Source organism: Apium graveolens, chromosome 5 (genome assembly GCF_009905375.1).
Source record: "Apium graveolens cultivar Ventura chromosome 5, ASM990537v1, whole genome shotgun sequence".
Taxonomy (NCBI): Eukaryota; Viridiplantae; Streptophyta; class Magnoliopsida; order Apiales; family Apiaceae; genus Apium; species Apium graveolens.
The window spans coordinates 180,591,264-180,601,945 of record NC_133651.1 but is presented as its reverse complement, the minus strand read 5'-3'; the positions used below and the strand labels follow the sequence as shown (position 1 = coordinate 180,601,945).

Genomic DNA, 10,682 nt, shown 5'->3' with positions numbered 1-10,682 from the left:
TCTTAGAGAACATTATTTTATAATACTATCATACACAATAAGATTTAAATCAGAATTTTTACCTCTTACAATAGCTTTCTGGTCACCGGAAGTCTCAACTCACCCTTGCCCTATTATCCTCAACGCTCTCCAAGCTCCTTTGGATATTCTTGGCTGGATGCAGGAGTCCTCACACGGTCTCTTCCATATTGCTATTTCCCAAGGTATTATTTTCCTGAATTAATCCTGATTGTATATGATACATATAAAATAATCTTTTCTCTTATTATGATGTATTCTTAGTAGAGTTTATAGAGAGTGAAGAAGTTTAGCCAGACATATTCAAAGAGAGAATTGAACTTCAGAATTTTTTTTGATATCCTTTACATTTTATGTATGGACTTATTTATAGTAGTCCTTCTATATGGTTACAGATTACCGGGATAACCAGTTTATTTTACATAATTACTAATAATTCTCTTTTGCAGGTTTTTTCCACGAATCTTTTATTTTCTTTGTCTGCCATTTCTTTGTCTGCCATTTCTTCTTTTGTCGTCTCTTCATATTTTCTTCATCTTTATCTTCTATGTCTGCCATGATATCTTGCAGGATCTGTCATCTTTTCCAGGGAATCTGCTTTTCCCTGCTTTTCCTTTTCTTCTTTTTCCATTTTTGTCATTTTGCCTTGATATTTTGTTGTTGAAAGGAATCTTTTATCTTCTGGTAGTATAGCTCTTTCATATTTTTTGGTTTTCACCATTCAATTTACAGTGTTTTGGTGTATCACACCATTTTTGTATCATGCAAAGGGATCAGAATTCCCTTTATCATTATCTTTTAGACTGATAATAGGTCTCTTTCTAGGACCTGTTATTCTTTGATAATATTCAGTAGTATGTTTTACATGATTATATTTCAGGTTTTCTATTTTATCAAGCATTATCTCTAATGCCATAGTACCTGAATTTTGTATAGTATTATCATAATATAAGGTTATTATGCTTTCGGTGAAACCTCCACCATGGCTTTCAGAAATGATTATAACTTTCCGAGCTCGTAGTATATCTTGTATTTTGGACCTGAGGGTAGCTAGACCAATGGCTCGTTTTTCACATAACCATTCTTGGAATTTGTTAATATCACAGGGATTTGGCAATTTCAAGCTTTTGGTTTCTTCCACAATATCTGCCATATTCCTTCCTAATTTGAATAGTTGGCATATTACTATGGGTTTTCCAACCAGATCAGTTGATGCATCAAAAACTTGTATTCCGTATGAGCCTGCTCCCATTTCCCGTACCATAGCTTCCATGGATTTGACAATTATACTTGGTAGTTTTAATATACAATACATGGTTTCATTTGTTAAGATCTTGTCAACAAAACCATGTATAAACAGGTTATAGACTATGTCAGGTTTTGCATTTTCACAACAAATATATCTGGGATATTTTGTAGATTTTGTCAGTCTGCAAACATCAGGGTTAGATTTATAATCATAATATTTCATCATTTGCTCATATGTTTTCACTATCTCAGGTGAGTGTTTCAGCCTATCACTAATTGATAAATTTGACAGAGTAGTTGATATGTTGGTTGAAGGTGATGGCATGGTTGCAAGCTTTGATGAAAATGTCATAGGTTTTATTGTAGGGATTGCAACTGAAGCTTGTAGAGTTGTTTTGTCTTTTATAGCTTCCATAATTTGTTTCAGAAAATGTTGGTTCTCCTGAACCAGGGTTTCTATCTCCTTTTGGAGTTTGGTGATTTTTCATTATTGGTTGATATATGAGAAGTGACATCAGTGATATATTTCTCAAAATTTTCCATATCCTGCTAAGAACAACAAACAATTAAATTTTCCCTTTACAAAAACAAAATGCATGACATTCAATGGCATTTAATTTTCTAATAATTGATATTAATAATTCATCAATATACCTTCTATTAGGAGTGAAATAATAACCAATGTGTTTTTCTATTTCTAGAAATCCTTTATATGCTTCTTCTAGTTTTTCTGTATTATTTTCATCTAATCCTTCGAGAGCAAAATTTTTTATGAATTCTACAGCTTCTAAAGTAGTAGTCCATATTATTAAAGATCCCGATATTATTTTCCATGGTTGAGCTTGTCTGCTAGTATATTCTATTTTCATTGTTTATTTTCTCTACTAAGATAGTCAGCTAACACATTTTTTGTTCCTGATATATTTTTTATTACAAAATCATAACAACAGAAAAAAGATTGCCATTTTCTTCTTTTATTTAATTATGGTAATAATTCTATTTTATTAGTAATAAAGGCTTTTACTTGAGTATTATCTGTTCTTACTACAAATTTAACAGGCAATAAATGATAATGAAACTTCTTAATCCCATATTTTACAGCTAATAGTTCTTTTTCATTTATGTGGTAGTTTGATTCATTAGGTTTCCAAGTTCCTCCTGCATATCCACATATATGTGGCTTTTCTTTATCTATGTCATCCTTCTCATATGCTATTAGGACTGCTCCCCATCCTATATCGCTAGCATCAGTATATAATTCTAAATGATCTGTTTCTATGGGTATTCTATGTTTTGATAAATCTTTCACCTTTTCCTTAACAATTTTTATACAATTTTCATGTTCTTTTATCCATTCAAAAGGTTTATTTTTTGTTAGTTCCTGTAATGGTTTTCTTAATTTAGGTAAGTCTTTAATATGATCTGAGGCATAATTTACTATTCCTAAAAACTGTTGTACCTCTTTTTTGTTTTCTAATTTATCCTTAAAATTTACAAACTTTGTTACTATATGATCTTGTAATTGTATACCTTCTTTATCTATTTTGTATCCTAAATATTCTATCTTATTCTTAAAGATTTCAGATTTCTTTTCAGACAATAATATTCCATGCTGGTTTATTGTTTTTATAAATTGCTCTAAATGTTTTATATGCTCTTCTAGAGTTTCACTATATATTAATATATCGTCTACATATACTATGCAGAAATCTTTTAATTTTCTAAAGATTTGGTCCATTCTTCTTTGAAATATTTGTGGCGCATTTTTTAATCCAAAGGGTAATACTATCCATTCATAATGTCCTTGCGGAGCACTAAAGGCTGTTAAAGGTCTTGATTCTTTGGTTAATTTTATTTGCCAAAATCCACTTTTACAATCGAATTTACTAAACCATTTCTTATTTCCTAGTCTATTTATAAGATTTCTTTTATATGGTAAGAAATATCCATCAAATATAGTTTTCTTATTTAATTCTCTATAGTCTATTACCATACGGGCTTTTCCCCTTTTCTGTTCATTATGTTTTCTTACAAGGAAAGCCGGGCTGCTATGTGGACTTTTACTTTCTTGTATTAATTTTAGTTTTAATAATTCATTGGTTTGATTATCAAATTCTTTTTGGTCTGAAGGGCTATACCTTATAGGTTTAGATCTTATTATATCATTAGGGTTTAATAATTTTATTTTAGCATATATCTTTTCCTTATCCCATAAACTCATAGGATTTTCTCCGAAGTTGGATTTTAATAAATTATTATATTTTTCAGTTAATTTTTGTAGATTATTATTTCTTTCTATTCTTAGATTGTTTATTCTTATAGTATTTATAGTACTTATTGGCATAATTCTTTTTAATACTATCCACTTATTACACGGAGTTTGTAATGATATGGTATTTGAAGTTACTATATGTGTTTTAAAATAATCTAAGAAGTTATTTCCTAATAATATAGATTGCTTCATCTTATTCTGATATACAATAGGTAGACTGAATAATGTTTTATTTAGCTTTATTCTCATATTTTTTGCTATTACATCTAATTCCTTCTTTTGTTCATTAAATCCTGATACCCTAGTTCTATGTGCATTAGATTTTTCCCATCAATATGAAGCTAAAACTTCCTTTTTTACTAGACATAGATCTGCTCCACTATCTATAAATATTTTTTGTTTTAGGAATTTATATTTTTTATATTATACATCTGCTTCTATGTATATTGCTACCATTCCTCCCAATTGCTTTCACTAGATGATTCATAATTTATAAAGTTTATTTCATTATCCGTTTCACTAATATAAAACTCTTCATATGCATACCATCTATTGTCATCTTCTTTAATTTGTTCTATTTCCATTATGAATTGTGATGTATTTATATATTTTACTTTCTTTTCTTTCAGTTTAGGACATTTATTAGCATAATGTCCTTTTTCATTACAATTCCAACATTTACATTCACTTATATCTTTCTTTTTAAAAGGTTTTCTTCTAAACTTTCTCTTATTTTTATATCTTCTCCTATTTTCTGGTGTATTTCTAAATTTCCTAAATCTTTTTCTCTTATATCTATTGTATTTATAGGGATAATTATTTCTATTTTGTTTGCTTCTGTACTTATCATATGATTTTTTTCTTATTATACCTCTTCTTATAGTTTCTATAGGGTTTTTTATCTTCACATCCAAATACTAGTCTTCTTTCAGTGAATCCACATATTTCTCTTAATCCTAGTTTTTTATCCTTTTTAACCTTCTGTTGTACCCTATATTCTTCACATTTTCTCATTAGATATCCTCTTAGTACTCTTATTCTTTCACCCAGAGTGTTCTCACGGGGTTCTAACTTATTATATTCCTTAGTTATCTCAGTATTATAAGGTTCTGGTAAATGATCATAATATAATTGTTGGTATATATGTCCTTCTTCGGGTAAGAATCTAGCTTCATAAAAGAATTTAGTAAAACTTATAGTATATTCTGGTAATTTGTTAATTTTACAGCATTTCATGTTATTTAGATTCATTATTATTTCTATTTTTCTTTCTATTAGAACTTGGTCTCTAGCTACTATCCAAGGTTCTCCTAAGAATTCTCTTTTTAATATCATATCAAATATTTGTAACATTGATTTCCAATCCGTTGCATACCTTAGTACTTCAGTTTTTAACTGATATTCTATGGATTCTATCCAATATGCTACCTTTCCAATTAACGTTTTTGAGATCAAGTTATAAGTATATTCTAACTCATCTGTATGAGTGGAATTCATTAATGCTATATACATTCCTAAATTCCAATCAGTTATTCTCATGCTAATTTCTTGTTCTTCATATACATTATCTAAGTCTAAAAAGTATCCATTTAAGTTTACGCCTTGTGACATTGATCCTATGAATTCTTTAAATTCATTATGTTGTCCTATTGGTATGTGTTTTGGTATCGTGTTCCTATATCTTGTTATAACTTCCATATTATGGTCGGTTACTTCTTCTTCTGGATAGTTATCCATCTCCTCATTTTTTATTCCTTCAGTTTCTATATCAGTATAATTATTTTTATCTTCTTGGTCACTATTCGATTCTTGTTTTATTACTGCATTTACATTTTTCATTCTTTCTAAAGCTTCTATTATATTTTTATTTTCTATTTCCATTTCAGAATTTTCCTCATAACTACTGTTATATTCTTCTATTATATTCACCGTTTTTCCTAAATTATCATGTTCCGATTCACTAGTGCTTGTATTATTATTTGTAGATACAGTACTAGAAACTTCACTTGTATCCTTTTTTTTGTCTTTTAACTTATTTAATTGCCTTTTCAATATTTCTATTTCTTTTTTATTTTCTTCTGTTTTTTCATTTAATTCCTTTTTTGTTTGTCTTAAATCTCTTTTTACCTCTTTTAGTTCCTTTTTAGTTTCTTTATATTTATTTTTATATTTTTTATATTTTTCTAACCATTCTTCATTAGTATTTAATCGTAGTTTTTTATTCTCCGTCCTTATTTCTTCTACTTCTTCCTTTTGTTGTTCTAATTTTGACTTTAAATATTCTATCACAGTTGTATCAATCTTAAACTCAGCTTTGTTTTCACTAGTTGTTTCCTTTTTTAATGGTTCATACTTATATTTTTCTCTTTCTAAAATTTCTTTTCCATGATTCTTTAAAAATGTTATCACGTTATATTCTTTTTGTTCTTTAGTTTCCATTAGAACTTTCCTTTTTTACTAAGTTGTCCCAAATTATCTAATACCTTTCCTATTGGTTCAGATATATTAGGTTTCATTTTACTTATATCTATCATCATTGGCTCATTAACTCTTCTCCATGCATTTATGGCTTTTAGTTCTGGCTTATTTGTAATTTCTTTTTCTGGTATAATTTTTTGTTTTCCTTCTTCTAATTTTATTAACTTGTCTAGTATCATTTTTAAAGTAGGTATTTCAGAATTATTCCATAAGCTTGTTAATTCTTCTCTTATTATTTGTCTCAAATTTTCTTGATTATCTTGTTTTTCTACCAATCTCATTATTGCATTTAGTTTTTCCTTAACTATTATTTCTTCCCATAAATTTTTTATAAATTCTGAGTCTGACATTTTATTATTTGTTGATTCGCTTCTTCCAACCATTTCCAACATCTATCCAATATTTACTAGTATTTTTACTCTGTTCTTCTAATTTCTTAATATCATTTTCTAACTTTGTTTGTCTTTCCTTATATTCTAAGTATTTTATTTGTGAATCTATTTCGCTTTCTAACATACTCTGTATTTTCTTTAACTTTTCTTTCTTATTCTTAATTTTTCTTGTATATTCATAGTTTTTCTATAAATCTTTCTTTTCCTTGATCTACTATCTTTATTCCATTATTATTAATTTTATAATTTATCATTTTTAAGAAATCGCTTCCTAATAATAATTCACTCGAACTATCATATTCTATTACTCCTATATTTATATTGTATTCCAAGTCTAATATTTTAAACTTTAAATTAGTACATTTAGTAATAAATATTTCTCTATCATTTTCTGCATATCTGTAAGTCTGAGGTTCTATCCATTTACAATTTTCTTCATTTACCTTGCTTATATGAATAAAACTTTTGGTAGCTCCGGTATTAATTTCTGCTATACAGTCTCTTGTTATTGTTTCGTCAAATATTATTATTTTTATTTTCAAACTATCAGTATCTATTTTTATTAAATCTATCTTTCTACTCGTCATACTCATTGATCTAATTAATCTTATAGGGATTTTGTTCTTTTCTAAAACTTAATCTAGATCCTTCTAATATTGGTTTAATTCTTTGCCTTGGAATCATTTGTCTATTACTAAAATCTATTGTAATTTCTTCTGGGATTGTTATTTGAGATTCTTCTTTATGTTCAATTTTTTCTAATATATCATTATATAACTTTGGTACTATTATTCCTAATTCCGTTTGTTTCTTTACGTGATGGTTTCCAGTCATAGCATAAACCATTTTGGTTTCTATACTAATAACTTTACTTCCTTTTTGCATTTTTATTCCATCTAACTTATAGTATAATGTTAAAGATCTTTCTTTATTTTCATCCCTTAGTGATATACTGAAATCGGGTTGTATTATAAATTTTAATTTCTGATATATCAAATTTCCTTTTATTACCGCTATTAATGAATCTTGTATATTTCCTATTATTCTATCATCCAATACATATATCTGTATAGGAGTATCGATATTTTTCTGAAAATATGTTTTTATTGTAAATTCTATTGCTCCAAAATATATATTTTTTAGTTTATTTGCTTCCTTTTGTTTTAATTTGGATAATTCTCTTTTTATTAATCCATCTGTTATTAAATTTATTCTTGTTTTTCCATTTATTGTATCTATATCTATTACATTCTCATGTTTTTGGGCTATATACCTAACTTCCTTATTTCTTTCAAAATATGATGTCTTGAATATCTTTTTTATTGTTAATTCTTCTGTTTCACTTTGAATTTGATTATATATATCTGGTTTAAAACTTAGGGTTTGTGATGTTCCTCCTTCGTATTCATCCATTTGATAATATATATCTTGTTTTTCACTTATTTCTTCTAATGACATTTTATCCATCTATATTTTATCCAGTTATATTATTTGTTAAAATTATTCTTTTAAGTCCTTGTATTCTTAGTTTATCATTTCTAAATGTTATTATCATATTTCCAAGTTGTTGGTAAATTCTCATAATTTCTTCGTTATTCTCTCTTGTCCATGTTATTTTATTTTTTCTTTCTAGTAATTTTTCCAGATCTATTTCTAATTTTTCTTGATTTTTTATTAATTGCTTTAGTTTTCTATTATTTCTAGTTATTGCATTTGGATCTGTCCAATTCATTTTTTAATTTTTTGTCTTAAATCGTCTATTAGTCTATATTGTTCAGTTAATACTTCTTTTAAATCTTTTATTTCGATTTCTAAATTAGTTTCTTTAATAAATTTTTCTCGTTTTAATAAAAACTTTTCTTCCTCTAGTCTCCTAATTTTTTCATCTCTTTCTTCCAACATTGTTTGTAATATAGTTATAATATCTAATTTTTCATTTATTATTTGCATGCTTATTTTACAATTTTCAATATGTTAATTTATTAGCCTATTATATGTTGGTTCTTTATTAGCTATATACTGAATTGATCGTATCTTTAAATCTTCCATAAGTCAGATTAATTGTCTGTATAAAATTTTCTTACACATCTGTTGTGTTACTTTGTTTTCTACTATAAATAAAATTAATAGAGTTGCTATTATTTTAGATTTATATCTTTTATTCCTTTCTCTATTTATTCTTGTCGGAGGTCTCATTTAACCTTCAAATTTTATTTCATTTTTATTATTCATGTACCTTTTACTATTCATTAGTTACTATTCACGGCTACTTTTGCTACAGTGTTTTACTGTTCATTTTCCGCCTATTACTGGCTCTGATACCAATTTTTGGGGAAAATGGTTTCTGGATCGTTTATATATCACAGAACCCTAAAGAGGGAAGGCGCATTAAAATACATATTCATATCGATTAATATTATTGAGGTACTTACAACTAACTTTATTATTATGTAGTGTAGTACATATATTAAAAAATGTAGTATATTTTGTTTCTATTAGTATATATATGCCCCCTTATGTAAAGTTTCTGCGTCTTACGTAGTGTAAAACAATTAAGCAATCCAGATATATAAACTCATTCATATGCATACATAATTAAGCAATCAGGGTCATCACAAGAATTAAACAAACATAGCAGGAATCCTCTGTGGCTAATTATGCATACCTAAGTGCATATTATTCTTGCTTATCAACATCAGACCTTCACTTACTGCAAAATTCACAAATTAACAAAAGAATCCTATGAGCATGCAATTATTAGAAAGTATAGGTTATCTTGATGATTACGCAGATAAACTCACTTCATTTTAGCAGCTGCCTGGGACTTTCTAATTGATTTTTTCCTGCTCTGAAAATTGGCCTGAACTCTACCTCTCTTCTTCAGCTGGGACTTCCCTTTGTCCGGTGACATAAGCCTTTGCCTGCAGTAATTTCACGCAAGACGTAGTTGGGCTTTTTCCAAGTCCTCCCGCTACAAAAGTTACAATGTGAATATTGAGACAATCCAACTACTACTCAAATTCGGAGTACAGAACCACAAACCTTCATGTCCTCGAAGAATGTGTCAATATGCATCCGCACACCACGCATAATTTCATCATGAAACACACCTCTCGAGCAAGCAATATTAGTAGATACTACTATAGGGTGCGACATACTTGATGTCGGGAGTGAAAGCGAATAAGAATGTTCATTTCCCTTTATTGGTTCCGGAAGATGCTTCACCAAAAACTCTATCAAATGCTCAGGAAGGGTATCTACAAACAAAATAAGCATAGCCGCTTAAATACAATCATCTATCAAAGGAGACAGCATGATCACAAGGCAAGCATCTGACTTGAAATAATCCTTCTTAATTGAACTACTTTGCAACATGGTCCTGTTTTCCCTAGGATTTATGAGGTCTACCACGTAACATTCTTTCAATAAGCGTGATATAACTAGTCTCCAAGATTTCGGGTACTTAAAGATATGGAATGATCCTATTTTTTTTTTTCATAATCTAATCGAGAAACATACCATTACAAGCTGCGTTACGGTACATCTGAGCCTCATCATCAGATCCAAATGGATGATAAGCTATGAGTTCAAACACTTCAGCGAAGCGGCTGACGTACTCCTCAATCGCTATATAACTTCTCTCAAAGTCATACACTTTATGAGCTCGGAAGAGAGCATATCCAAGTGACGAGTGAAATAACATATAAGTTGGCAAGTTGTAGACAAAAAGATAATAGAATGGTTAAAAACGAAAGAAGGCAATGGGAGAAAAAAATACCAAGTGCATGATGCACATGAAATTATATTATTTACCTTCTGCTTTTCATACAGAGTGATGTGTCCCCCAGCATCCCTAAGATTATTAATTCAAGAAATCAAATAAGCTAATGATCATATAATTTAATTTTCATTAAGGTTCAATACGATAATAGAGGTACCTATTTAGGTGCGGATGAGTCCAGAAAGAATTAGTCTCAAATGTAAGAGGCTCATCCAGCTGAAATTAGAATAAGAAGACAAATTACATTTGAGTTCAAAATGAGAGAACACAAAAAGGGATATACTTGTAAAAAGCATTGTATATGGCTCAAGTTCAAAAATTGGGGGTGTTATCGATTAAGTGTTGACCAGTTGACCATACTAAAAGTAATTTAGTATTCAAGAGCCTCACGTTGATGCGAAAACCACCAATAGTGTATGCATGGTCACTATGAAATGGTTCCAAAGTAAGATGCTCGAACTTTTTGAATTGACTCATTCTTTCTTCTTTACCC

At 28.6% G+C, this 10,682-nt stretch overlaps 1 protein-coding gene across 5 annotated transcripts; it reads right to left on the bottom strand.

Moving 5' to 3' along the window:
• Window positions 1-294: 294 nt before the first annotated feature.
• On the bottom strand, window positions 295-10,475 carry LOC141661518 (uncharacterized). Of its 5 annotated transcripts, none has more exons than XM_074468539.1 (6): window positions 10,347-10,475; window positions 9,928-10,261; window positions 9,451-9,665; window positions 9,210-9,329; window positions 9,074-9,118; window positions 295-1,812 (listed from the first exon to the last, which is right to left on the bottom strand). In XM_074468539.1, the coding sequence occupies exon 6, from the start codon at window positions 1,679-1,681 to the stop codon at window positions 779-781; it is 903 nt and encodes a 300-aa protein (XP_074324640.1). In that variant the 5' UTR covers window positions 1,682-1,812; window positions 9,074-9,118; window positions 9,210-9,329; window positions 9,451-9,665; window positions 9,928-10,261; window positions 10,347-10,475; the 3' UTR covers window positions 295-778. The 5 variants fall into 4 exon arrangements, with proteins under 5 accessions (XP_074324638.1, XP_074324640.1, XP_074324642.1 ...); XM_074468537.1 differs by having other exon boundaries at window positions 9,210-9,379; XM_074468542.1 differs by lacking the exon at window positions 295-1,812 and having other exon boundaries at window positions 8,953-9,118; window positions 9,210-9,379.
• Between the last annotated feature and the right edge of the window lie 207 nt (window positions 10,476-10,682).

Excerpts from the sequence above, each read along its gene's own strand:
- LOC141661518 (XM_074468537.1), bottom strand. The coding sequence starts at position 1,681 with ATGGAAGCTATAAAAGACAAAACAACTCTACAAGCTTCAGTTGCAATC.